The sequence below is a fragment of the Pleurodeles waltl genome, chromosome 7 (assembly GCF_031143425.1).
Source record: "Pleurodeles waltl isolate 20211129_DDA chromosome 7, aPleWal1.hap1.20221129, whole genome shotgun sequence".
In the NCBI taxonomy this organism is placed as follows: domain Eukaryota; kingdom Metazoa; phylum Chordata; class Amphibia; order Caudata; family Salamandridae; genus Pleurodeles; species Pleurodeles waltl.
In genome coordinates, this window is record NC_090446.1 from 604,514,268 (window position 1) to 604,539,045 (window position 24,778).

Sequence of the window (24,778 nt, forward strand, 5' to 3'; positions counted from 1 at the left end):
GTGACGTCGTATGACGTCATCCAGGCAATAAGAAGCCCTCATCGACGTGCAGATGTCAGTTATCACTATTTTTTATGTGCCTCTGAGGCGAATAGGTGAACATTAACATTACAGAAGTGGTATAAGTACATCAATTAAACATATATACCAACTTTTATTCCAATAATCTGAAACAAAACTAATAGAAACAACAACACGAATTATGCATATAAATCTATATACATATGCAAACATGTTTCTTTTGATATATATACACATATATAAATAAATATATATATACACATAGCATTATCATATACATATACACAATATACAGGTGCTCACCCAAGGAATTCGTGGTAAGACCAGTCAGGCAACGGGGAGGCGGGTGGGACCGTGCGGAATCCACAGGTAGCTAGTGTATCCACCAGAAAAGGCGTTACCGAAAGTAAGTAACTTGTTCTTCTGATGGATACAACTACCTGTGGATTCCTCACCTAAAGAATAGACTCCCAAAGCAGTACCACCTTAGGAGGCGGGTGCCTGAATGGTCAAACCAAGAACTCCTGCAGCACTGAGCGGGCAAAATGGCCATCCCTCCTGACCTCAGAGTCCAAACAATAATGTTTGACAAAAGTATGGAGGGATGCCCAAGTTACCACTTTGCAGATGTCAACCACAGGAACACCTCTAGCCAAGGCAGACGAGGCAGCCTTAGCCCTGGTGGAATGGGCTCGTAGCCCTACAGGAGGTTCTTACTTTGCTAAAGATTAACAAAGCTTGATGCAAAGAATGACCCACCTAGACAGCGTTCTCTTCTGGACAGCTCTTCCTCTCCTCTTCCCCACGTAACCAACGAAGAGCTGATAGTCTTGCCTGAACTCCCCCATCCTGTCGACAAAGAAGCTCAACGCTCTTCACGGATCTAACCGGTGAAGCCTCTCTTCCTCCTTGGATGGATGAGGTGGAGGATAAAATGAAGAGAGAGTAATAGACTGTCCCAAATGAAAGGGTGTAACATCCTTCAGGAGGAAAGCCGCCTTGGTCCTTAACACCACATTGTCCCTGAAAAAGGAAATATACGGGGGCTCTACGCTAAGAGCCTGAAGCTCACTCACTCTTCTAGAAGATGTTATGGCCACTATAAAAACAGTTTTTAAAACTAAACATCTTAATGGACACGAGTGCATCGGCTCAAATGGCGATCCCATAAGAAAAGTCAATACTAAATTAAGATCCCACTGTGGCATAACAAACGGAGTGGGCGGATACTTATTAGTGAGACTCTTAATGAACCTCAATACAAGAGGTGACTTAAACAAGGAGGGTTGGTCTGGAAGGCACAGAAAAGCCGACAGCGCTGATAAATAACCCTTAAATGTGGCAACTGCACAACCCCTCTGTGCCAAGGATAAAGCAAACAACAGGATGTCAGATAAGTGGGCCCTTAAGGGATCAATTTGGTTCTCTCCACACCAACTGACAAATCTGGCCCACCTGCTTGCATAGATTTGGTTGAGTGTCTCCTGGCCGATAAAATAACTTCCACCACCTCCGCCGGGAGAGAAAAGGAACTCAGATTGCCCCGTTCAATCTCCAGGCATGAAGGTGCAGGCTCTGGAGGTGGGGGTGTAGAACCTGCCCCTGCGACTGCAAGAGGAGGTCTGCCCTGTACGGGATATGGAGCGGAGGGCACAGAAAGAGTTGGAGAAGATCCGAGTACCATACCCTTCTTGGCCAATCCAGGGCTATTAAGATCACTTGTGCCCGGTCTTGACGGATCTTCCTCAAAACCTGAGGAATCAAAGGTATGGGAGGAAACGCGTAAAGCAACTGACCCTTCCAGGACATCTGAAACGCGTCCCCTAAAGCTCCTTGCACCGGGTACTGGAGGCTGCAAAACGATGGGCAGTGCGCGTTCTCCCGAGTGGCAAACAGATCTATTTGTGGATATCCCCACCTCTGGGAGATGTAAAGGCCCAGATCTGGATGAAGACGCCACTCGTGATCGGACAAGAGGAGCCGACTGATACTGTCCGCACGCACGTTCAGAACTCCGGCCAAATGATTTGCTACCAAGCAAATCCTGTGGTCCTGAACCCAGGACCAGAGCCGAAGAGCTTCTCTGCAGAGAAGATACGACCCCACTCCTCCCTGCTTGTTTATATACCACATCGCAGTAGTATTGTCCATCAGGACCTGAACCGACTGACTGCGAAGGGAAGGGAGGAGGCCTTGAGAGCCAGACGTATCGCCTGCAGTTCCAACAGATTGATGTGAAACTTCTGTTCCACTGGAGACCAACAACCTTTGATCTCCAGGTCCCCCAGATGAGCTCCCCACCCTAGAGTAGAAGCATCCGTTACAACTGTGGCCACTGGCGGAGGTAGCGAGAACAGCCTTCCTTGCGACAGGTTGCAGACCGCAGCCCACCATTGAAGATCCGCTGCAGCGTCTCTCTGGATCTTTATCGATTCCTCGAGATCTCCTTTGTGTTGAAACCACTGCCTGCGAACGCACCACTGAAGAGCCCTCATGTGCCAGCGTGCATGAGTGACCAGCAGAATGCAAGAAGCGAACAGACCAAGCAGACGAAGGACCTTGAGAACTGGAACGACCGCTCCATTTCGAAACATTGGAATCAACGCCTGAATGTCCTGAACCCGCTGCGGCGGAGGAAAGGCCCAAAACAATGTTGTGTCCAGTACTGCCCCTATGAACAGGAGGCGTTGAGAGGGCTCCAGGTGAGATTTGGGCACGTTCACTGAAAAGCCCAGGTCGAACAACAACTGAGTTGTCAACTGCAGGTGATGCCGCAAGAGCTCCGGAGACTTGGCTTTGATCAACCAATCGTCCAGATAAGGAAATACTGCTATCCCCTTCGTGAAGACTCGAGGTGCCGAACTAAGACCAAACGGAAGGACCGCAAACTGATAGTGTTGCGACCCCACCACAAAACTGAGATACTTCCTGTGCGACTTGAGGATCAGAATATGGAAGTATGCATCCTGCAAGTCGACGGACACCATCCAATCTCCTTCGTTCAACACCAAAAGAATCTGTGACAGGGTCAACATCTTGAACTTTTCCTGCTTGAGGAACCAGGTCCAGGATTGGCCTCAACCGACCATCCTTTTTGGGGTTCAGGAAGTCTCTTGAATAGCAGCCCTGACACCTCTCCTGCTCCGGGACCAACTCCACAGCGCCCTTTGACAAAAGGGAAAACGCCTCCTATTGCAGTAACAGAAGATGGCCGTCTGAACAGAAGGATGGGCGGGGAGGGATGGAAGGAGGGAACTCCCGAAAGGGAAGAGCATACCCTTTCCTCACAATATCGGTGACCCAGGAGTCTGATGTTATTGACTCCCACATGCGAAGAAAGTGAGTTAGTCTCCCCCCTACAGGAGATGTGTGAACAGGGAGTGATGGAGAACTAAGGTTGCTTTCCCTGCTGCACCCCTCCGAAGGAAGAGGCAGAGTGCTACTGGGCGGCAACTCTAGTGCGTACTCTACCCCTGCCCCTGACGGATCTAAAAGGAAGAGTTCCTGCAGATTGCTGTCCTGCCGCATGGAGCCTGCCACGAAAGGAAGTGCCACGACTAAATCCTCTAAACCTTCTAAATGACTTCAAAGCAGAGGATGGGGCTGCTTGCAGTCCCAAGGATCTTGCCGTGGCTCTACTCTCCTTAAAACGTTCCAAGGCAGTCGGCTTTCGATCCAAAAATGTCCCCATCAAATGGCAGGTCAAGGAGAGTGGTCTGAACATCAGGGGAGAACCCTGATGATCACAGCCAGGCATGCCGCCTCGTCACTATGGACGTGCCCATAGCCCTGGCCACAGAGTCAGAGGTGTCCAGCCCAGATTCAATCACCTGGGTCGCTGCCGCCTGAGCTTCCGACAAAAGGTTCAACACCTCCGATGATAATCCCGGGTGCCCCTTAGCCTCATCCATAAGGGCATAAATGTAACGTCCTAAAATGCAAGTAGCATTTGTGGATTTTAAAGCCATGCTGCAGGACGAGAAGGCCTTTTTAGCTGTCTGGTACATTCTCTTAGACTCCCTGTCTGCTAGAACTCCGGGAAACGATCCAGGAGCAGAACAGGAGGAGCACGGCGCTTGCACAACCAAACTCTCCGAAGTTGGGTGCTTGGACAAAAAGTCCGGATCACCTGGGGCCACTCGATAGCGTCTCGCCACCGCCCTGTTTACGGCAGCCGAAGTCACTGGCTTCTTCCAAACTTCCCTAATAGGGTCCAAAAGAGCCTCATTGAAAGGAAGAAGGAGCTCTGCCACAGCTGATGCTGGATGCAGCACCTCGGTAAGGATGTTGGTCTTTACCTCCGCAGCAGGAAGTGGAAGGTCCAAAAAATCTGCTGCCTTCCTCACCACAGCATGAAAAGAGGCAGCCTCGTCTGTATACTCCCCCGGAGAAGCCAAGTCCCATTCCGGGGAAGTGTCTGGGCCGCTTGCAGTGTCCAAGCCTTGCAGGTCCCCTGAAGGCTCCATGATTTCTCCTTCCTCCAAGTTCTGCTTCTCATATTCTTGTTCTTCCAGCAGCCTCAGAGCCAATCACCTGGAGTGGAGCCTGGACTCGAGCCCCGGCGTCAATAAGGCATCAGCGATGCCGAAGATCTCTGACGACATTGACCCTCGGAGCCATCCGATGCAGGATCCCCCGGCGCCACAGGCACCTTTAAGGTCGACTGGATCCGTGGTGAATTCATCGGTGCCGGGACGGTGGAAGTCAGCGGCGTCACCGGTCTTCTGGCCGACGCCAAAGGCATCGGCGCCGAAGCGGTACTTCCTGAATGAAGAAAGGGCAAAAAGGGTGTCGGCTAGTAAGGGGCCGGAGCACCCATGTCAAAGGCCAAAGGACCTGAAGGACCCGCATGCCCGCCTCCAGGCGCCATGGTGGCAAAAATATTAAACATAGCATTAAGAAATGCTGCTGGGTCCGTGCCCGGTGCCGGGAAAGCCGGATAACCTTGAGGAGCTGGTGCTTGAGGTGAAGCCGATGACGGCCCAGGCATCTCCTTCTCCGGAGAAGCCCTTGGCTCCTGATGCGGATCCACTTCATACACCAACAGTGGAGACGTCGGTGAAGCTGGAGTCGTTGGAGGTGGAGGCGTCACAGTTGGGCTGATCTCCCACATCGGCTGGCGCCGAGCAGATGGTGACCTCGAACGGGATCGATCTCTGCTCGATCGGCGCCGTGAGGCATGTTGGTGCCGAGAGTCCCGATTGCGCCGATGAGACTTCGAGGATTTGGAAGAAGACTATGATGATGCTTCTCCTTCTTCTTCTTCTTAGATTGAGCAAGAAACAACTTAGCCTCCCGCTCTTTCAGGGCCTTAGGAATCACGCATTGGCATGAACCGCAGGACTCGACTTCATGGTCGGAACTAAGGCACCACAAGCAATTTTCATGTTGGTCCGTGACCGACATGCGACCTCCACACTGCTTACAGGGTTTAAAACCCGACTTCCTCGGCTGCGACATAGTTACACCGGAATTAAACTGTAGCTCCCTGCTAGCCTCGAAGAAAAACCGTTACTCGAAGGCACGGAAAAAAAGGAACTGACGTCTGCACGTCGACGAGGGCTTCTTATTGCCTGGATTACGTCATACGGCATCGCTTGGAGTCAGGCAATTGTGACGTCATCGTTGACGTGCAGAGCTATAAGAATATTTCCATCGAAAGCTGGCTCTAGGGGAAAATTCTTCAGGTGAGGAATCCACAGCTAGTTGTATCCACCAGAAAAGGAAAGACATGTATGTGTTGTCTTCTGAGGTGAGCTGCTACTACAGCAAGACATTTTGTGAAAACCCTTGGAGCGTTCTATGCTGAAGGGAAGTATCTTGAATTGGTAATGTTTGCCATCTATTACAAATCGTAGGTATTTGCGATGAGCTGGATGTATGGGAAAATGAAAGTAAGCATCTTTGAGATCCAAGGCAGTCATGTAGTCTTGTTTTTGTAGTAGGGGAATTACGTCCAGTACTGTGACCATGTGAAAATGTTCTGACAGGATATATAGATTTAGAGGTCTGAGAGTACCATTCATTTTTTGGTATCAGGAAATATAGTGAATATACTCCTGTTCCCTGTTGTGATATTGGAACTGTTTCTACTGCTCCTTTTAGTAATAGAGATTTTATCTCTTGTTTTAGCAGAAAAGTGTGTTCTGGGGAGAGTCTGTAAGAGCGAGGGGAAATGTTTGGAGGAGTAGAAATGAGTTCTAGGCAGTAACCATTGCAGATAATTGAAAGTATCCACTGATCTGTGGTGATATTTTGCCAGTGAGAGTGGAATGGTTGCAGTCTTCCTCCAACAAGAGATGTGTGGGATTGTGGGGTGTTGAGGAAGTCATTGTTTTGGGGGCGTGCTGACACTCTTTTAGGTATTAAATCTTCCTCTGGCTCTAAAGTGTTGGCCTGTGTAACAGCCTCTAAATGATCCTCTTGGATAATACTGCTGGGTTTGTTTAGGCTGTGAGGAGGAAGCCTCTGAAGTTTGGGGTTTGAAACCTCCCCTAAACTGCTGTTTACGAAAGTAACCCCGATAAGTTGTGGTATATAGGGCTACCATGGCTTTGGCAGTGTCGGAGTCCTTTCTGAGTTTTTCTATAGTTGTGTCAACTTCAGGTCCAAATAGATGTTCCTTATCAAAAGGCATGTTAAGCACTACCTGCTGTATTCCGTATTAGTATTTAAAGGCACTACATGTTCCATAATGCACTATAGTGGGTAGTAGGGAAAAGACTATAAATAGTAGACATTGAAAAAATACTTAGTTACTGTGAACAAGACCAGCAGGTCAAAACACGTCGGTGGTGATGATTGGTGATTCTTATGACTGCTAATAAAAAGAAAGTATATTAACTCTCCTGGAGTGCAGCGTCACAGTTGTTATCAACTGTTTATTTGGAGGAAAGGTCCATTCCTCACGACTGCACCAGCATTTAATGCACAACACTCAAATTTTTATAAGCATTAGAATGTATGGCTGAAGACCAGTCCCAAAAGGGAGACACTAGAAGAGAAGCAAATAATTTTGCAACTAAGAAGCAAGAGCTACAATTCGTTCTTAAGTTACATTTTTGGGATTTGATTTTGCATAGAATAAGCTAAGTTCTACAGAATGAACTTAAAAAGGTGCAGATCTGTATTGATCATTAGCTGACCAACTGTGCACATCATGAGACGAATCTGAAAGATATGAAGCAACTACAAAGGAAATGCTACCAGATGCTGATTACAAGGCAGCTCATACTCGCAAATGTATCAGAAAGAAGCTATCAAATGACAAGGATGCTGCACCTGTTGTATACCTGCACGACAGAGAAATCTCGTATCATCACCTTCTACACAAATGTTTGCAAACTGAGATGAGAAGAGAGATATACAAAGAAATAGCACAGAGATTTTTTTTTTCTACGTAATGTGCCACAGAATGTCACTTCATCATCTACTGAAACTGAAAGGTACTCTCAGTGTTGTCAAAAGCTGATTGATGCTTACCCAGAGGACTTGAACACTAATTTCTCAGCTGAGCTTCAGCAGTTTCATTCATATTGCATCATGAGTTCAGTGCAACAAAAAATGTAAAACAAGATTCAGTCATGGTGACTTTTATAAAATAATTGTAGAAGACAATATTGAGTGTGCCCTTCCCAATGTAGACATTTGCTTTCATAAATTACGTGCTGATTTTTTTCAACGTGTTGGTATCAATGTGGGCTTTTAACCACATCCACCCGATGCCCATCATTATCACTCGTTCATGGGCTTGCCTTTCAAAAAACCCTTTATTATCATTGGCAAGTGCTTTACGTTTGTCCCTCCTTGGGGCAGTTTTGTTACTGCCTTGGACATCTAACTTGCTACATGTGTAAGGAAATGCCTCCTTGGCATGGTTACCCCCTGACTTTTTGCCTTTGCTGATGCCAAGTTATGATTTGAAAGTGTGCTAAAGCCTGCTAACCAGGCCCCAGCACCAGTGTTCTTTCCCTAAACTGTACCTTTGTCTCCACAATTGGCACAACCCTGGCACCCAGGTAAGTCCCTTGTAACTGGTACCCCTGGTACCAAGGGCCCTGATGCCAGGGAAGGTCCATTAGGGCTGCAGCATGTCTTATGCCACTTTAGGGACCCCTCACTCAGCACAGACACACTGCTTGCCAGCTTGTGTGTGCTGGTGGGGAGAAAATCACTAAGTCGACATGGCACTCCCCTCAGGGTGCCATGCCAACCTCACACTGCCAGTGGCAGGCCTTACAGCCCTAAGGCAGGGTGCACTATACCACAGGTGAGGGCATAGGTGCATGAGCACTATGCCCCTACAGTGTCTAAGCAAAACCTTAGACATTGTAAGTGCAGGGTAGCCATAAGAGTATATGGTCTGGGAGTCTGTCAAACACGAACTCCACAGCACCATAATGGCTGCACTGAAAACTGTGAAGTTTGGTATCAAACTTCTCAGGACAATAAACGCACACTGATGCCAGTGTACACTTTATTGTAAATATACACCCAGAGGGCATCTTAGAGATGCCCCCTGAAAACATACCCGACTTCCAGTGTGGGCTGACTAGTTTTGCCAGCCTGCCACACACCAGACAGTTGCTGGCCACATGGGGTGAGTGCCTTTGTCACTCTGTGGCCAGGAACAAAGCCTGTACTGGGTGGAGGTGCTTCTCACCTCCCCCTGCAGGAACTGTAACACCTGGCGGTGAGCCTCAAAGGCTCACCCCCTTTGTTACGGCGTCAGAGGGCATCCCAGCTAGTGGAGATGCCCGCCCCCCCCGGCCAGTGCCCCCACTTTTGGCAGCAAGGCTGGAGGAGATAATGAGAAAAACAAGGAGGAGTCACTCCCCAGTCAGGACAGCCCCTAAGGTGTCCTGAGCTGAGGTGACTCGACTTTTAGAAATCCTCCATCTTGCACATTGAGGATTCCCCCAATAGAATTAGGATGTGCCCCCCTCCCCACAGGGAGGAGGCACAAAGAGGGTATAGCCACCCTAAGGGCTACTAGCCATTGGCTACTAACCTCCCAGACCTAAATCGAGTATTTAGGGGCTACCAGAACCGAGGAAGATAGATTCCTGCAACCTGAAGACGAAGAAGGACGGCTGACCTGAAGCCCTGCAGAGAAGACGGAGACACCAACTGCTTTGGCCCCAGCCCTACCGGCCTATCTCCCCACTTCAAGAAAAACTGCAACAGCGACGCGCCCCCCAGGGTCCAGCAACCTCTGAAGCCTCAGAGGACTACCCTGCATCTAAAAGGACCAAGAAGCTCCAGAGGACAGCGGCCATGTTCACCAAAACTGCAACTTTGCAACAAAGAAGCAACTTTTAAAGACCACACATTTCCCGCCGGAAGCGTGAGACTTTCCACTCTGCACCCGACGCCCCCGGCTCGACCTGCGGAAAACTAACTCTACAGGGAAGACTCCCCAGCGACTGCGAGCCCGTGAGTAGCCAGAGTTGACCCCCGTTAGCCCCCACAGCAACGCCTGCAGAGGGAATCCAGAGGCTCCCCCTGACCGCGACTGCCTGCTTCAAGGAACCCGGCGCTTGGAAAACACACTGTTCCTGCAGCCCCCAGGACCTGAAGGAACCGAACTCCAGTGCAGGAGCGACCCCCAGGCGGCCCTCTTCCTAGCCCAGGTGGTGGCTACCCCGAGGAGCCCCCCCCTTGCCTGCCTCCATCGTTGAAGAGACCCCCGGGTCTCCCCATTGAATCCTATTAAAAACCCGACACCTGTTTGCACTCTGCACCCGGCCGCCCCTGTGCCGCTGAGGGTGTACTTTCTGTGCCTGCTTGTGTCACCCCCCGGTGCCCTACAAAACCCCCCTGGTCTGCCCTCCGAAGTCACGGGTACTTACCTGCTGGCAGATTGGAACCGGGGCACCCCTATTTCCATTGAAGCCTATGTGTTTTGGGCACCACTTTGACCTCTGCACCAGACCGGCCCTGAGCTGCTGGTGTGGTAACTTTGGGGTTGCCTTGAACCCACAACGGTGTGCTACCTTGGACCCAACTTTGAACCCTGTAAGTGATTTACTTACCTGTGAACTTAACATTTACTTACCTCCCCCAGGAACTGTTGATTTTTGCACTGTGTCCATTTTTAAAACAGCTTATTGCCAATTTTGCCAAAACTGTACATGCTATTGTGATATTTCAAAGTTCCTAAGATACCGGAGTGAAATACCTTTCCTTTAAAGTATTGTTTGTAAATCTTGCACCTGTGGTTCTTAAAATAAACTAAGAAAATATATTTTTCTATATAAAAACCTATTGGCCTGAAATTGTCTTAGTGTGTGTTCCTCATTTATTTCCTGTGTGTGTACAACAAATGCTTAACACTACCCTCTGATAAGCCTACTGCTCGACACACTACCACAAAATAGAGCATTAGAATTATCTCTTTTTGTCACTATCTTACCTCTAAGGGGAACCCTTGGACTCTGTGCACACTATTTCTTACTTTGAAATAGTATATACAGAGCCAACTTCCTACAACATGGATAATTGCAAGTTTGCCCATACGTTTGACTGCAAGTGAACTTCTTTTTCCTTTTTGTGTCTCTCCTTTGCACTTATGCTCATGGCAGCAGGGGCGCTTTGAACTGACTTGCTTATGTCAACTGTTTAACTTAAGATTTTCAATTTACGTGGCAAGAAAAGTCTAGTTAGGAATTTACAACGTTAATAGTTCTAACTTGAGCAAACGAGAGACCCATTTCATTGCAAATGCTTTTTGGCATTAATGGTAACAAATTGCTCAGCAGAGCGTTCATCTTCTCTTTTGGGTGAAAATCATAACAAAACAACTATGCAAAAGGCAGGCTGGAAGCCTTATCTACTAAGTATAGAAAGCAGATGTGTTAGGTAAGATTAATTTTGAGAATCTGATCAAAGACTTTGCAATTAAAAAAAAGTAGGAGTAAACGTTAAAATATAAAGTGGAAGTATACAAAAACAAACATTATTTTCCATCCATCTTTGTGTTTGGTTTAATTTTAAAAAAATAACATTTAATTTTACAGTTATATATTGTTTATCTTTTGAATTAGATATATATGGGGGGCACCAAAATCTTTTAAGTGCTTCAGGACTTTAAAGGTCTTAATCAAGCCCTGATTACTTAATTAAAAACCCTGATGTCACTTAGATACGTTTAGTTTGATACTACTGCAGTTTTGTTCACTTACTAGTAGTGTGGGCCCTCGTAATCTACAGGCATATGGTTTTACCAAGTTGATTTTTTTGTAAAGAACACAAGACTTGTCATGCATTGCGTCATGTTTATCTATTCATCTTGATTCTTGTTGTTCTAGTATTTTATTCATGTCATCTCCTTGTAGTGCTTCATCTGTCACTTCAAAACAAATTCCAAATACTGAGTCAAGTTGCTAGAGGGGAATTTAAGTTACAGAAGAGGTCATTTTTCTATTGGTTTTGATGTTCATACCATCTAATTTTAGCTTTTCATCTGGTTTTATCCACATAATATTGCTCATATGGGCATGTAAATGCCTAAACACAATAATTTGGGTTGCAAACTGCAAAATGCTTTAGATTCATTTTCTGCCCCAAATAACGCAGATATATTTGATCACATTTAAGGATGCTATGTAAGATTAGAGATTTAAATTAACATTTACTGTAATCCATTTCTTATATTTTCCTGCTGTATGTCTAGTCCGCAGGTTCCTGATTTTTTAATAGGCAAACAGTGGGTGACCTTTTCAGAATATACTATGCAACTAACTATCACTTTAAAAAAATCAAAAAAAACAATGCGTCTAGTGATTTGTTTGTATGCATTTATTTTCGGTTACTGAAATTCTTGTTTGAAGGAAAATAATTCTCAATATAACATTTATGCAACCAGTAAATGTCTTTTTAAGGATATTGCATTAAAACTACAAGCGCAGAAAAGATTGTTCTGGGTGGCTGGATATATATATATATATATATATATATATATATATATATATATATATATATATATATATATATATATATATATATATATATATATATATATATATATACATACATACACATATACATACATACACATATACATACATACACACACATATACATACTACTGGTGGTCGCCAGTAGGTAGTTCTAGTTAGGACCAAGTTTACATAGGAAAGGCATTTTTTGACTCGCCTACATGTTTCCCATGTTAATTCATATAGGAGTTTTGAACACGACTATAGCCTGAAACATTGGTTGGAATTACACCAAATTTGGCAGAAAGCTAGATTTTGCTCCACAAATTGTGCTTTTTCTATTTGGTGTTAATCCGTTCAGTAGTTTAGGAAAATTAAAGGAAATCTAAATTTGTAAATACAGGAGGAGCATAAGCACAGATCTCATAGTGTGATCTGATTGGCTGTCAGCACTTTAGCCAGGAAGTGCTGGCAGTCAACTTGCAACCAATATGCATGATAGCACCCCATTGAAATTAATTGTAGTTTTGAGAGTCACAGAAAGGAGAGCGTATAAAGGGTGATGACAAATTTTAGTTACAATATAATTATTTGTTGATTGTACCATACTAATTTTAGAAATTGTGGTATGGTCTAAGGTGATTTGACGCTGCTGAGATTTCATGAATCATGTTTGAGAGAACGGTTTTCTCTTGATTTGCCCAAAGAGGTAATGGAAGGTGCTCCAGAAGCGAACATGAGAGCATATTTTCTGTAAATTCACACTATATTTCTCAGCCATATGACAATAAAGTCTGACATTCTTAGTAAAACATGTACTTCCAACACGAGCAGGCCTTCAGTTGATTCCCTTGTTTTTCTACTACAATCTCCCAGATTGTTCTAAAGAACAACTAGAGCGCTAATGGTCTTATGACAAAAGTGTGGCATACCTGAAGCCTTCTTGATTAAATCAAACTGGTAAAGCTTAAAACATTTAATTTAGAAAGGTACAAATGAGGGTTTATTCTGTCATAAAAATTATGGCTATTGCTGTAGGTGAAACGACCTTCACAACGAAAGCTAAACTCCACGTGCCATTACCATGCATGCGGCATTACCATACATGCCTTTACTACGAATATGCCTTTACCACGCATGCCATTACAACAAATTTCGTTGTATATATATATATTTTATAGTAATTTTTAGGATGGGTGGGTTTTTTCGTTGCAAGTGCTTCTTTCGGGTGGGTATGGGTTTTTGGATGGCAAGGGTAATTTTAGGGTGTAGAGTAGGTATCGATTTTTGGGTGGCAAGCATAATTTTAGGGTCTAAGATGGGCATGGGGTTTTGGGGGTAAGGCTAACTTTAGGGTTTATGGTGGGACTGGGTTTTTGGGTGACAAGCATCATTTTAGGGTTTGGATGGTATGAGTTTTTGAGTTGCAAGGGTAATTTTAGGGCTTAGGGTGGGTATGGGTTTTTAGATGGCAAGGGGTACTGTAGGGTGGGTATGGGTTTTTGGGTCGTAAGGAAAAATGTAGGTTTTTAGAGTGGGTATGGATTTTTGAGAAGCAAGGGCAATTTTAGAGTTTAGGGTGGGTTTGGGTTTTCAGGTAACAAGGGTTTTTTAGGTGGCAAAGGATTTTTTTTTTTTAGGGTGGGTGTGGGTTTTAAAGTGTTTTAGGATAAGGGAAAATGTAGGGTTTTGTGAGGGTATGGGTTTTTGGGTGGTAAGGACAAATGTAGGTTTTTGGGAGGGCATGTTTTTTTAGGTGGCAAGGGAATTTGTAATGTTTAGGGTGGGTACAGGTTTTTGGGAAGCAAGGGCAATTTTAGGGTTTAGGGTGGGTACATGTTTTTAGGTGGCATGGGAATGTTTGGGATTTAGGTTGGGTATACGTTTTTGGGTGGCAATGGTTATTTTAGGATTCATGGTGGGTATGGAGTTTTGGGGCGGCAAGGGAATTTTTCGGGTTTTGGGTGGGTATGTGATTTGGTGTTTTTAGGGTTTAGGGTGAGCAGTTGTTTGGGTGGTAAGCTGTATTTAGGGTTTTGGGTGGGTATGGGAGATGGCTGGATTAATGTATAGTAATTAAAATTATTTTATGTAAAAAAAATATAAAAATTCACCTGAAAAACAAAGGTTACAGGGACATTATAGTTAGGAAATAGAATTTTTGAAGAAACATAGAAATTCACATAAAATACAGAAGGTTACAGGGACGTTATAATTAGGCGAGCATTTTAAAAGTACAAAACCATAGAGCTGTAGCTATTATAGAATTATTTCAAGTAACTATAATTCGTGCCCGAAGGTAACTATAACTCTACTGCACAAATGGAAAAGTGAGTAAAATGACCTTAAATACTTGAAGAGGGAATGCTTTCTTGGAATTCAGAAAAATGTATCAGAGTTAAAACTTCCACTTACAAGTTAACACGTACAAGTGGTTATAGCCCAAAAAGCTTATCACTTAAATGGTGTGTCGTTACTTCAGAAGAAGAGGGGCATTAGCATAGTATTTGTTGGTTTAATCAGCACAAAGACTACTGCAGAAAGACAACTTTGAAAACTTTAGAGAATAGCAGCATCACATATTTGTGTTCAACAAGAGTCAATGTAGCCATGTCTGGAAGTGTTATAACTGCAATACCATTCTAAGGCACTGACCTCATTATACTTTGATTGAGCTGAAACTAGCGTTAGCAATCAACCATTTGTTAGCCGCACTATCAAAAAGGCAACAGTAACTACTAAAAGAACTTCACTTAAATTAGATACCCCTTTAATTCTGCAATGTTTAACACATGGATTTCTCAAAGATCAAATGTTAGCAACAGTAAGAGGTCCTGAATCTCATTGTAAGCACAATTTTGTAAGCACAATTTAATAGGTCCCAGACTCATGGATGCACTCAAATTTACAAAAGTGGATTTTAAAGCCTGGAACCAAAAAGTAAAAAAAAACCTAGAGCCACTAAAACAGTGACATAATGGAATATATATGTATCACCATGCATTACTGAACCGTTGAACATTTTACATGATACAAATGGAAAGATCAGCTGTATTAAGTAAAAACCGTATGAACGCAAAAATTTATAATAAAACAATGAAGCTTTGTAAGTCCAATATATCCATGTTCACTGTAAATAAATCTAGAGAAATGTGTTAAAGTTTTAAGAGTTATTCAAGCAATACTGAGAAGCTCTGGCATTAAAAGTTAAAACAGCATTATCTTTTATCACCAACATACCTTTCATTGTTGAGTGACTGTTCATCTGTGGACTGAAACACACTCTGGATCCCCACCAGGGGCGCCTTAGGACCTTCGCCCAAACAATGTCACCAACATGATGCTTGACAGGGATAATTTTCTTTTTAGCTTCATGCTTGAGAAATACAATACAAAAGTGATAGTAAGCAGCCATTCCCACTTATCCTTTCATTCTCCAACAACAACACAAATTACCATAGAAGAAGGGGATATTGGGGGGAGTCTGTTCTGCATAATCAAATTCATTTTAGGTTTACAACAATGTCAGAATATGAGTTAATAACATGTCATAGTTTTGTTAAGCTTTACATTGTGCCACAGACTGTATTTATTGAATGGTTTTCATACATCTTTACAGACTATCTATTGGCTATTCGAATATTAAACACTCAATACACAATTTAGTTATTGTAAATATGTATTATTCATTTTGTAACAAAAAAAATACAGTTTCAAGATAAGATGCATTTTGGAACAAAATGTGGATATCACATAGTAAAATATCAACACTGCAACATCCTCTTTCTGAAAATGACCAACAAATGCATACACTTTAAAACATACAAGATTTGCAATGACAAAGTAAAAACATGATAGTGTACCCATCCTTGGTGAGACAAGGTTCCAAATTCTTCCTTTTACAGCAGCATCATAAAACATGGATTAAGAGGCCAATTACTTTCTTATAACCTGGATATTGGTCCTTTAGTAAATGTGTGCATTCACCCTAATATAAAGGCAAGATATTAAATAAACATGTCTGACAATGGGGTAAAGATCTTTGCTAAGATATCTCTTACTTTTATAACTGTGCACCGGCCTACCATTTGCTAAAAGGGCAAAATACATTTTACCCCTGCTTCAGAAAAAAGTATTTTCGTTTTTAAAGTATCCAGCACTGTGTTTGAAAAAAATAATTTCCTCAGTGCCTGTAAATTGATTGAAAATCATGGGGAAGATGTGGATTAACAGGTGTTACTTTAGCTAATTCCATGTAATAGAACAAAGGTTTATGAGAATGTTACAATGTTAATAATTAGGGCAATAAATGTCACTATATTAATAACATTAAAAAAAAAAAAAATAGAAATCACAGAACACAATAATATTATGAATAATTCAAACTGGCCAAAGTGAATGCTCGTTGTTCTGGTAATTCACACAATTTTATAGTGAAGGGTGAAAAGGACCAAATTAAAGAATATATGACTCAAGTTAATCACCCTATAGGTGATCCTGCTAATGAAAAGGCACTTACTTCTCAGAGAAGTACTTGAACAAATTTCATAGGCCAAATGTTGACTGCATTTCTCAACCTTTTTTCTCTTGACCTAAAAGAATGACTAGATCATCAAGACAAAGATACATAAAAGCCAGGGAAAGGATAAAAGAATAAAGGAAAGAAATATGCGAGCCAGTCAAAGTCAAACTAATTACTAAGTGCCTTAGTAACATTCTCAGGAAACGTTGTTCTGTTAATAGTGGTTGCCATTAATGGGTGGGTGAATAATATGCTTGTTTCTTATTGCTCTCACAATATTAGATAATACTAGCATAACAGTTCAAAAAGGCCACTGATGCAGAGGCCTAGCCATTTCAGAGCTACGAATGTAACGGAAAGAAATGCAATACTATTAAAAGTGCTGATACAAGGCACGAAAGAGGCATGACTGCTTGGGCTGGTACATTCTGCAAACTTGGTCAGTTTTCTAGAATTTCATCAGGGAAATTTCAATGTAGTTAAACACGAATATCTCAAGCTATTTGCAGGATCCTGGAGAATATTTCTCTTTAACTGGAAAAACAATAAGTGACATCTGCAGGTGGCATGTAATGTATGTGATTTATTTTAAATAATTTAAAAAAGATGGCAGTAAGAATTTGTATGTGGGTCAAGACGGTGGAAGCTCGGTAGAGGAGCTCCCAAATCATCCTGCAACATTGTACCAACTTTACAAGCTGACAGTTGCAGCAGCAAGTAGTTTCGCTGCTGCTCCGACCTCCATAAAGCATGCAGCACCACAACATTGCCCGATACACATTCACCACCTTGAACAGCAGCACCGGGTTAGGGCAGAGTGCAACCTAGTAGAGTTGAAGATGGGACGGGCATGCCCGGGACTTTGCTGGCAACAGATTGGAGATATGAGGTGGATGCTGCTTCCCTATCTCAGACAACTACACTTCTGTTTCAGGTAGCCTTGCAGCACAACCTGGGTAGGATTACATGACGATCTGATGTTGCAGCAGCAGATGAATGGGCCTAAATCACAGATTCTGAGGCAGTCATGCTCAATCACAGTGAAGATAAGAGTCCCACACCTGTCCCGAAAAAGAAGACAGAGCACAGGACTTGGCAAGAGACCTTGAGCATAGTGAATGGCTGCTGGGATGGGGCGGGCAAAAAGAGACTGACGGTTTTGGTCAACTATACTGGGGCCTGCATTTTGTGAATGCAATGGACATAGGACCTAGTGGATTAAAGTAATCACAAGGTCTAGCTGCTTGTGCCCTACCCTCCCTCTTCTCCATCACCTGTGCTCTGGCAAGCTCTCAGGGGGCTGATATACACACAACAGGAAGACAGAATCTGTGAACTAGCATTGTAGCTCAGTGAACAGCAAACTCCGCCTAGACTCTACACATCTAATGCACTGCACAGCTGAGCATGGGCCCCCATTGAGCTGGTGCTACCTCGCAGGCTGTTGCAACAGACTTCTGCATATTGAGAGGAAGCAGGCCTACAGCAGGCCAAAGAGGAGCTGGGAATCTGCCAGGGTCAAGTAGCACAAATTGGTGTCATCTGGAGGTTACAATGACACCACACTCCACACCATAGCAGCAGTGTTTTGGAGAGTGGGCTTGCATCTTTGTCCCTTGGCCCAAAGAGGAGCACAGACAACCAACAGAAGGGAACACATCTAGACCATCTAAAGTAAGTAAACACTTGGGCCTGAGACACTCTCTTTTTTTGAGGGGGGGGGTGTAATTAGACTGTTGTGAGGCTGGTAGTAAAGGTGAGAGAAATAGGGGAACTTCATTCCCCAACCCTTCAGCCTCTGTTGTGGAGAATCAACAAAGTGACTGTGACAATCTCGCCCAACCACTGGACCACAGGTGCAATGATTACCACAACTGAGCTTGAATGGGACCAAAAGAAATAAAGGATATGGAACAGCTAGCAATAGCCCCAACTAAGGAAATGTAGACAAATATGTTTGGTAATGTGTACTTAACAGGCACTGACTCTTCTACTCCTGCAACCTCTCTCACATCCAATAAGGTGATTCTGCTAGTCATTTGATCTTCCACTATCCAACAATGCTTTGGGATGTGACTCTGAAGCCCTCAGTTCATCTTCAAGATCAAGCACTTATTTGGGGCTATATAAATAACGATCTCCATTTGGGAGGAGGGTAGAATACTCATGTAATTCAAGCATTTTTTTTATTTTATAGAAAACTGAAATTAAAAGTAACCTTTAAGCAACAACTTTTAAACAAAAACCAAACATGGAATAGAAGTGCAGGCTTTTAACATGAAGAAAATATGTGGAAACTTTTGAAAAGCAAAAAGGCTTTACATGGTTGAAGAAGTAGTCTAAAATATCAAAAACGAGCAAAATGACTGGTGAACATGTGGTCCAACCTCCAGGGGTCTCCTTTATATATTGCACTAATGGCAACATTTCTTAAATAAAACACAAAAAAGGTAAGGCTTAGCTGCTATTTATCGTCTCAACTCTGACTAATTAGATTTATTGTTCTAGTGCGGGGGTTGGAGGATAATTGGTGTGATGAGCTCTGTTCCATTTAACATGTTTGTCTTGTTTATCAAAATCAATAATATGACATAACAAAATAACACAAAAAAGATGATGGGAGGATGCTTATAATTAAAAGACTTACCACTGGTAATTGCTCAGGTAGCATCCTAGCCCATCATTCTTTTGCACACCATGCCACCTCAGATTAGATCCAGCTATGTGCAACTCAGACCATGCTCCAATAGAACAGTCCAGCCCAAACTGCAAAGAAAGGTCCCTAAGCGGCCAAGGGTATGCACAGCTCCGAATAATAACAAAGCATGGGATACCCATTACAATGCAGGCAATGAACTGTTCTTAAATATTGTTGGTCATCTCCAAATTCTACGAATCAGTAGTAGGAGAGCAAGGTACAAACAGTTCTAAATACTTCTGAAAACATGAGTCTTGATACAGCTGAGCCATCAAATTATTAGCCTTTTGCTGGTGCATCCTTTCCGGAAAAAGAGATGGGAGAAAACTGTCACCCTTCAAATGACCTGCTTTGAGATCACACAAGCTTTAAAGGGCAGGCATGGAAACAGCCCTGTCAGGCATCACAGAGCTAGTGCTTGAAGTGGAGGACCAAGGTGGAGCTGTCTTTTTCATACTGTACGATCAGTCTGGTGCCTTCAAACTGTGAACCATGACACGTTATGGGAACTGCTGTAGCTGTGTCACTGGATTGATGGTAACACCCTATGATAGTTTACCAGCTTAATGAAAGATGGAATATCACATGCCAAAAATGGGAAATTAGGGGCAGTTTCTCCAGGAGTGGCTAGGAACTTTCCTCGGTCTTCTTTAACGTACACATGAATCCATGACCTGCTGGTTGCAAACAGGGTGTGGTATATTATGCATAGAAACGGAGTTCAGTGTTCAACTTCAATGTAATATCCACAAGGATCTTAATGATATATTTTACATGGATCACAATTAAATGACTCAAGTGTGGCTACCTTTGAGCAAGCCAAAAGGCGGAAATCCTTTTGAACCTGCTTACAACACATTTTTCCAAACTTAGACCCAATTATCAGCATTGATAAGTAGAAGGATGCCAGTGCATCTGTTCCACAAAAGTCCAAAACTCTTGGTGCCATATTTGATTCACAGCTTAATCTGGAAGAACACACAAAATAGATAGCTAAACACTGTAGCTATGATCTGAAAATGTTAGCCAAATTATGCCTGTTTCAGGACATGAAACAAGGGACCACCAATTTGAAATCTAGTATTGGCTCTTGCAGAGACCTCTGCTAGCTTTGACAAAAATATTTTAATGAGACTCAAGCAGCAAGACCAATGGTGGAACCTACAAAATCTGTATTCTACACAAATTCTTCTAGAACAATGCAGGCTGTCTACTGCTTCCAGGACTGAGATTCAAACACCTACTGTGACTCAGAGACAACCCACATCTGGAACTTTGGGTATACCTTGTGCAAGAAGGGCCACTATGATTTCTAACAGTCGCTACTAGAAACATCAAATATGCCAGCACAGAACTGAGATTATTGGAGTCAACCGGCAAGGTTGCTGCTGTGACCGTACTCTCAGTTGCTTGTATTACGCCCCAGATTTTTGATACAACAGACACCCTTGTACAACAGCAAGCAATCCCTAGGCTTGTAGTGCCATTTGTTTATTTGTTTAAGAGCTATCTGTAGTTCACTCCCACAAAACAATGTAGTGTTGTCCTAATAGGTTTAGACGGCGGGCCATTTGCTCTCTGCTACAAGTATTTTTTTTTTTCATTGTTACATTGCAGGCTAGGATTCTCCTTACAATTAATCAGATGACCTGAGCATTATTTTGTGCATCATGCATTCACACACACTTTTTTGTATACCTGTAACATTGCCCTCCCTTTACGCCTCTCAAAGACATGCAACCAGCACACGACAACTTAATTACATGGAACAACAAGGGTATGCACATTGCCACTAAACGCTATGCTATACTCTTGCATCAAACAGAGGGACTCAAGAATCACACATCACAGAGCCAGATGTGACACACCTTCAAAGGTGTTGAAGGGGTAAGGTCTTCTCCACAAAACTCTCAGCTTTTTCTCACAGAGCATTAATTTGGATTAAAGTGGGAATTAAATTCTAGCCCAACAAAATTCTCCTTGATAAATAAGGAAGGTATGCACTTATAGAGGGTCACCTTAATGGCAATATACTAGTAATAGGAAGCATTTTAGTTCCCAGCTCAGAACAAGCCACCTTCATCAATGGATTATCGGGCACATCTGCACAATGGTTGGCACTCCTTGGCTGCTTGGAGGTGACTTTAATTGTGTTTTGGATGTATCCCTAAACACGTCATTTACCCCCTACTCCTCAGGCAGCAATATCACATAACACCTAAATTCTGGCCCGCTGGCTGAACAATGGACTCTAACGAATATTTGGCTTCAGCTCAATGCAGGTTTAAGGGTTCATGTCTTCTATCCCCCACCTTCTTGCACCAGACACATTTGCATGTACACAGCTTGACATACCATTTTATTTTTATAAAATGTGCTTTTAATAACCATTCAGTCCATCAATAAAACTGTCATTGACAACCCCAAATATATAAGCTATCTTCACGAAGATATCACATTACACTACTAGTGTCATACTGTATGACCAATGATTACAGAATATTACATAAAATAAATATTTTGTATCCTTCTCCCCATATGATATATCTTTGGCATTAATAAATAAGTTCAGCCTAATCTGCAATTTCTGGCCTGTCGTCTAGCAGAGGAACGTCTACTTCTTCTAGTTTTGTAATATTTCCCCTCTATATTTGCAAGTCTTCCGCCGCATGTTCATCCCTTCTAGCTATACGGAGCCTCGGTTCTTCTGCTATTGCCCATTCCTTTACATCGTTGAGCCGACCATGTTCCCTGGACCCCACTGCACTCATCCAAGAAATGGCAACTCACTGTTTTGCTAGCAGTAAGCTAGTTGTATAAACCCCCATTCCATTTTCCTACCCTTTTGTCTTTTAAAAGGCCTCAAGAGACATGTGACTGCATATCATATTCATCGTCACCCCTCAATACATTCCAAACTCCAGACTACAAAGACCCAGTAATCATGCACAGAAGTACAATACCAGGCTAAGTGAAGGAAGTTTGCGGACCTTTTTGACATTGGTGGCATCTATCTGATTTGGTGAGGTCTATTCTTTGTAGTAGCACCGGGTGGCATATGTGTGGTGTATATAATTGAAATGTACCAGTTCAAATCGAGCATTACTCAACCTCAGCTTGACCAAAGCACATATCCCCTTCCATTGGGCATCCTCCAGAGGGGTAGCCAGTTCTTATTCCCGAGCTCCTCATTCCCTATATGCTCTTCTAGGTCCATCTGCTAGCATGGCTTTGCATATGTGAGTAACTAAGTGCCTACCTCCCTCATTTTCCAGGAATATCCTAAACAGTGCTAATGAGGCTGGCGAATACAGGTATGTGGGCCAGATCTTGCATACTATACTAATAATACTTGCATATATTAGAAACTGGCCATGACCCACCCCAAAGGTTTCTTGTGCTTCTCAAACATTACTAATGTCTCATTAGGATATAGATTTCCCCAGTGTCAAACAGCCGCCGTCCCTCCAAGGCCTGACATCCACCATAGAAGTTAGCCGACAAAGCGCATGAAGGTCCCAAAATGTGAAATCCTCTGCGAATGGGGCACGTTTCAAAACAACCTTCACAGCTCGTTCCCAAAGTGATGCTGTGTGTTTTAGTACATATGGCACTGGGGAGTCACCCCTTCCATCTGCATGAAGCAACTGTAGCAACATATCCCCACGGGAATCATCCCTAAGCAGGGCTTTCTCCCAGTTGTCCCACCTCCGCCAGCCAATGTGCCGCATGTTGCAATTGTGATGCTAAATAGTAAAACTCCAAATTAGGCAATGCCAGTCCCCCTTCTTTCTAGACAAAAGTGTAAAGTCTCACAGGTGGCTACTATGGTCTCCAGCCCAGACTTAGTAATGAGTGTAAGCACCCAGAGAATGACCTAGGAACCGTGTTGAGAGAATGCTGCAGGGTATATAGGCATCTTGGTAAGAACATAATCTTTGCCACTGCCACTCGCAGAAGCGGAAGGATGTTCCAAATTTGCACAGATTAGAAAGACCCAGTATTACACGCTCGATATTAAGTTGGTGTCTCTGCCGGGCGGTGTGGGCCACCATTACTCCTAAATATCACTAGTGGTTAGTTTTCCCATCTCAGCGGGAGATCCTGTAATGTGTTGGGGGGGGGCTGTGTCGCTAAACAGCACAGTGGGAAAATCAGAGATTTAGTCATATTAATATGTAAACCTGAGAGGAGCCCAAATGTTTCTAACTGTGCTATCAATACTGGTAATGACTCCCTTGGTGCCATCAGTTAAAAGAGAGTGCCATCCACATAGAACAAGATCAGATTGTTCACCCCTCTCCCCACCCGGATGCCCCAGTTGTCCATATCTCGGCAAAGCCACAGAGCAAATGGCTCCAGAGCCAATGCAAGTAACAGGGGCGACAATGGACACCCCTCGTGTGTTCCCCTCGCTATCTTAGGCAGATCTGAGCACGGACCAGCCAACTGGACCCTGGCAATGGTTTCTGTGTAAAGCAAGCAGAACCAATTTTTGAATTGAGGACCAAACCCCATTGCATCAAGAACCAAGATGAGATACCTACAGTTCATGGTTTCAAACACCTTGACAATGTTTATGGATGCCAAGGCGGATTGTTCCTCCCTATCCTCAAGTGCATGGAGTACATGCATCAACCTGCAAATGTTCCTTGTTATAGTCCGCCCAGGTATTCACCCACATTGGTCTGGGTTGACCAACCAGGCTATCACCGGACCTAACCGCATTGCCAGAACCTTACACAGGATCTTTGTGTCCAACCTGATCATGGTACCAGGGTGACAGGAGGCTGGATCAGATGCCGCAGCACTGGGTTTCAGGACCATTGCTAAAATACCTTCGCACATCAACAATGGGAGTATTTTTGTAACTAGTGCTTCTGTATATACATCGAGTAACTGAGGGGGCCAGGACTACGGCAAAAGTCTGGTAGAATTCGGCAGTGAAGCCATCACTGCCGGTGCTCTTTCGTAATGGAAGAGATGTGATGGTGGCTTTAAATTCCTCTAAGGTAAGGTCAGAGTCTAGTGGCCATCCTGTAACCCTACTGATCTGCGCGATTTGTATCCCTGTCAAATATTTCATCAGTTGTTCACTTTGTGGGTCACCTGGGCTGGTATAGACCCGCTCCAGGTGAGCTTGAAACACCCCCAGAAAGTCTCTGTGTTCTATCCTCCCTGCCTTGGGGGTTTATAAGGTGGAGTACCTACCATCGCAGCAGCATTTCGGGAAGGAGCCACGCCAGGAGCCTTCCTGAACAATCCCCCTCATAGTGTAGCAGTTGTCAAAAGGATTTCAATGTGTAACGTTCTAGTCTATCTCTGGCAGCTGTCAACTGTCTCAACAGCTCCATTTCATCCCCCTGTCTATGTTACCCAGCCACCGGCCCCCTATGACAAGCTGCAAAAGCTTCTTCCTTATGGCACAGTTCAGCTTGTAGTATACTTCGCACTCTAAATGAAAGAACCACACATTTACCCGGACCACTGCTTTCAGGACTTCCCATTCAGTCGCATGACTGTGTGGTCTGTTCCATGTAGTCTGTTAGCGATACTGCTATAATTTCTCTGCCCACCTGGTCCTGTAGTATTTCTGAG

At 43.7% G+C, this 24,778-nt stretch overlaps 1 protein-coding gene across 4 annotated transcripts in view; it reads right to left on the minus strand.

The window, feature by feature from the left end:
• The window catches only part of LOC138304453 (histone-lysine N-methyltransferase, H3 lysine-36 specific-like), a 1,084,114-nt gene that overhangs the window by 709,273 nt on the left and 350,063 nt on the right, over positions 1-24,778 (minus strand). For all 4 annotated transcript variants that reach the window (XM_069244523.1, XM_069244520.1, XM_069244521.1 and 1 more), the window contains one exon: positions 15,201-15,336. In XM_069244523.1, the coding sequence (XP_069100624.1) occupies positions 15,201-15,336 (136 nt within the window). The remainder of the gene's footprint in view (positions 1-15,200; positions 15,337-24,778) is intronic.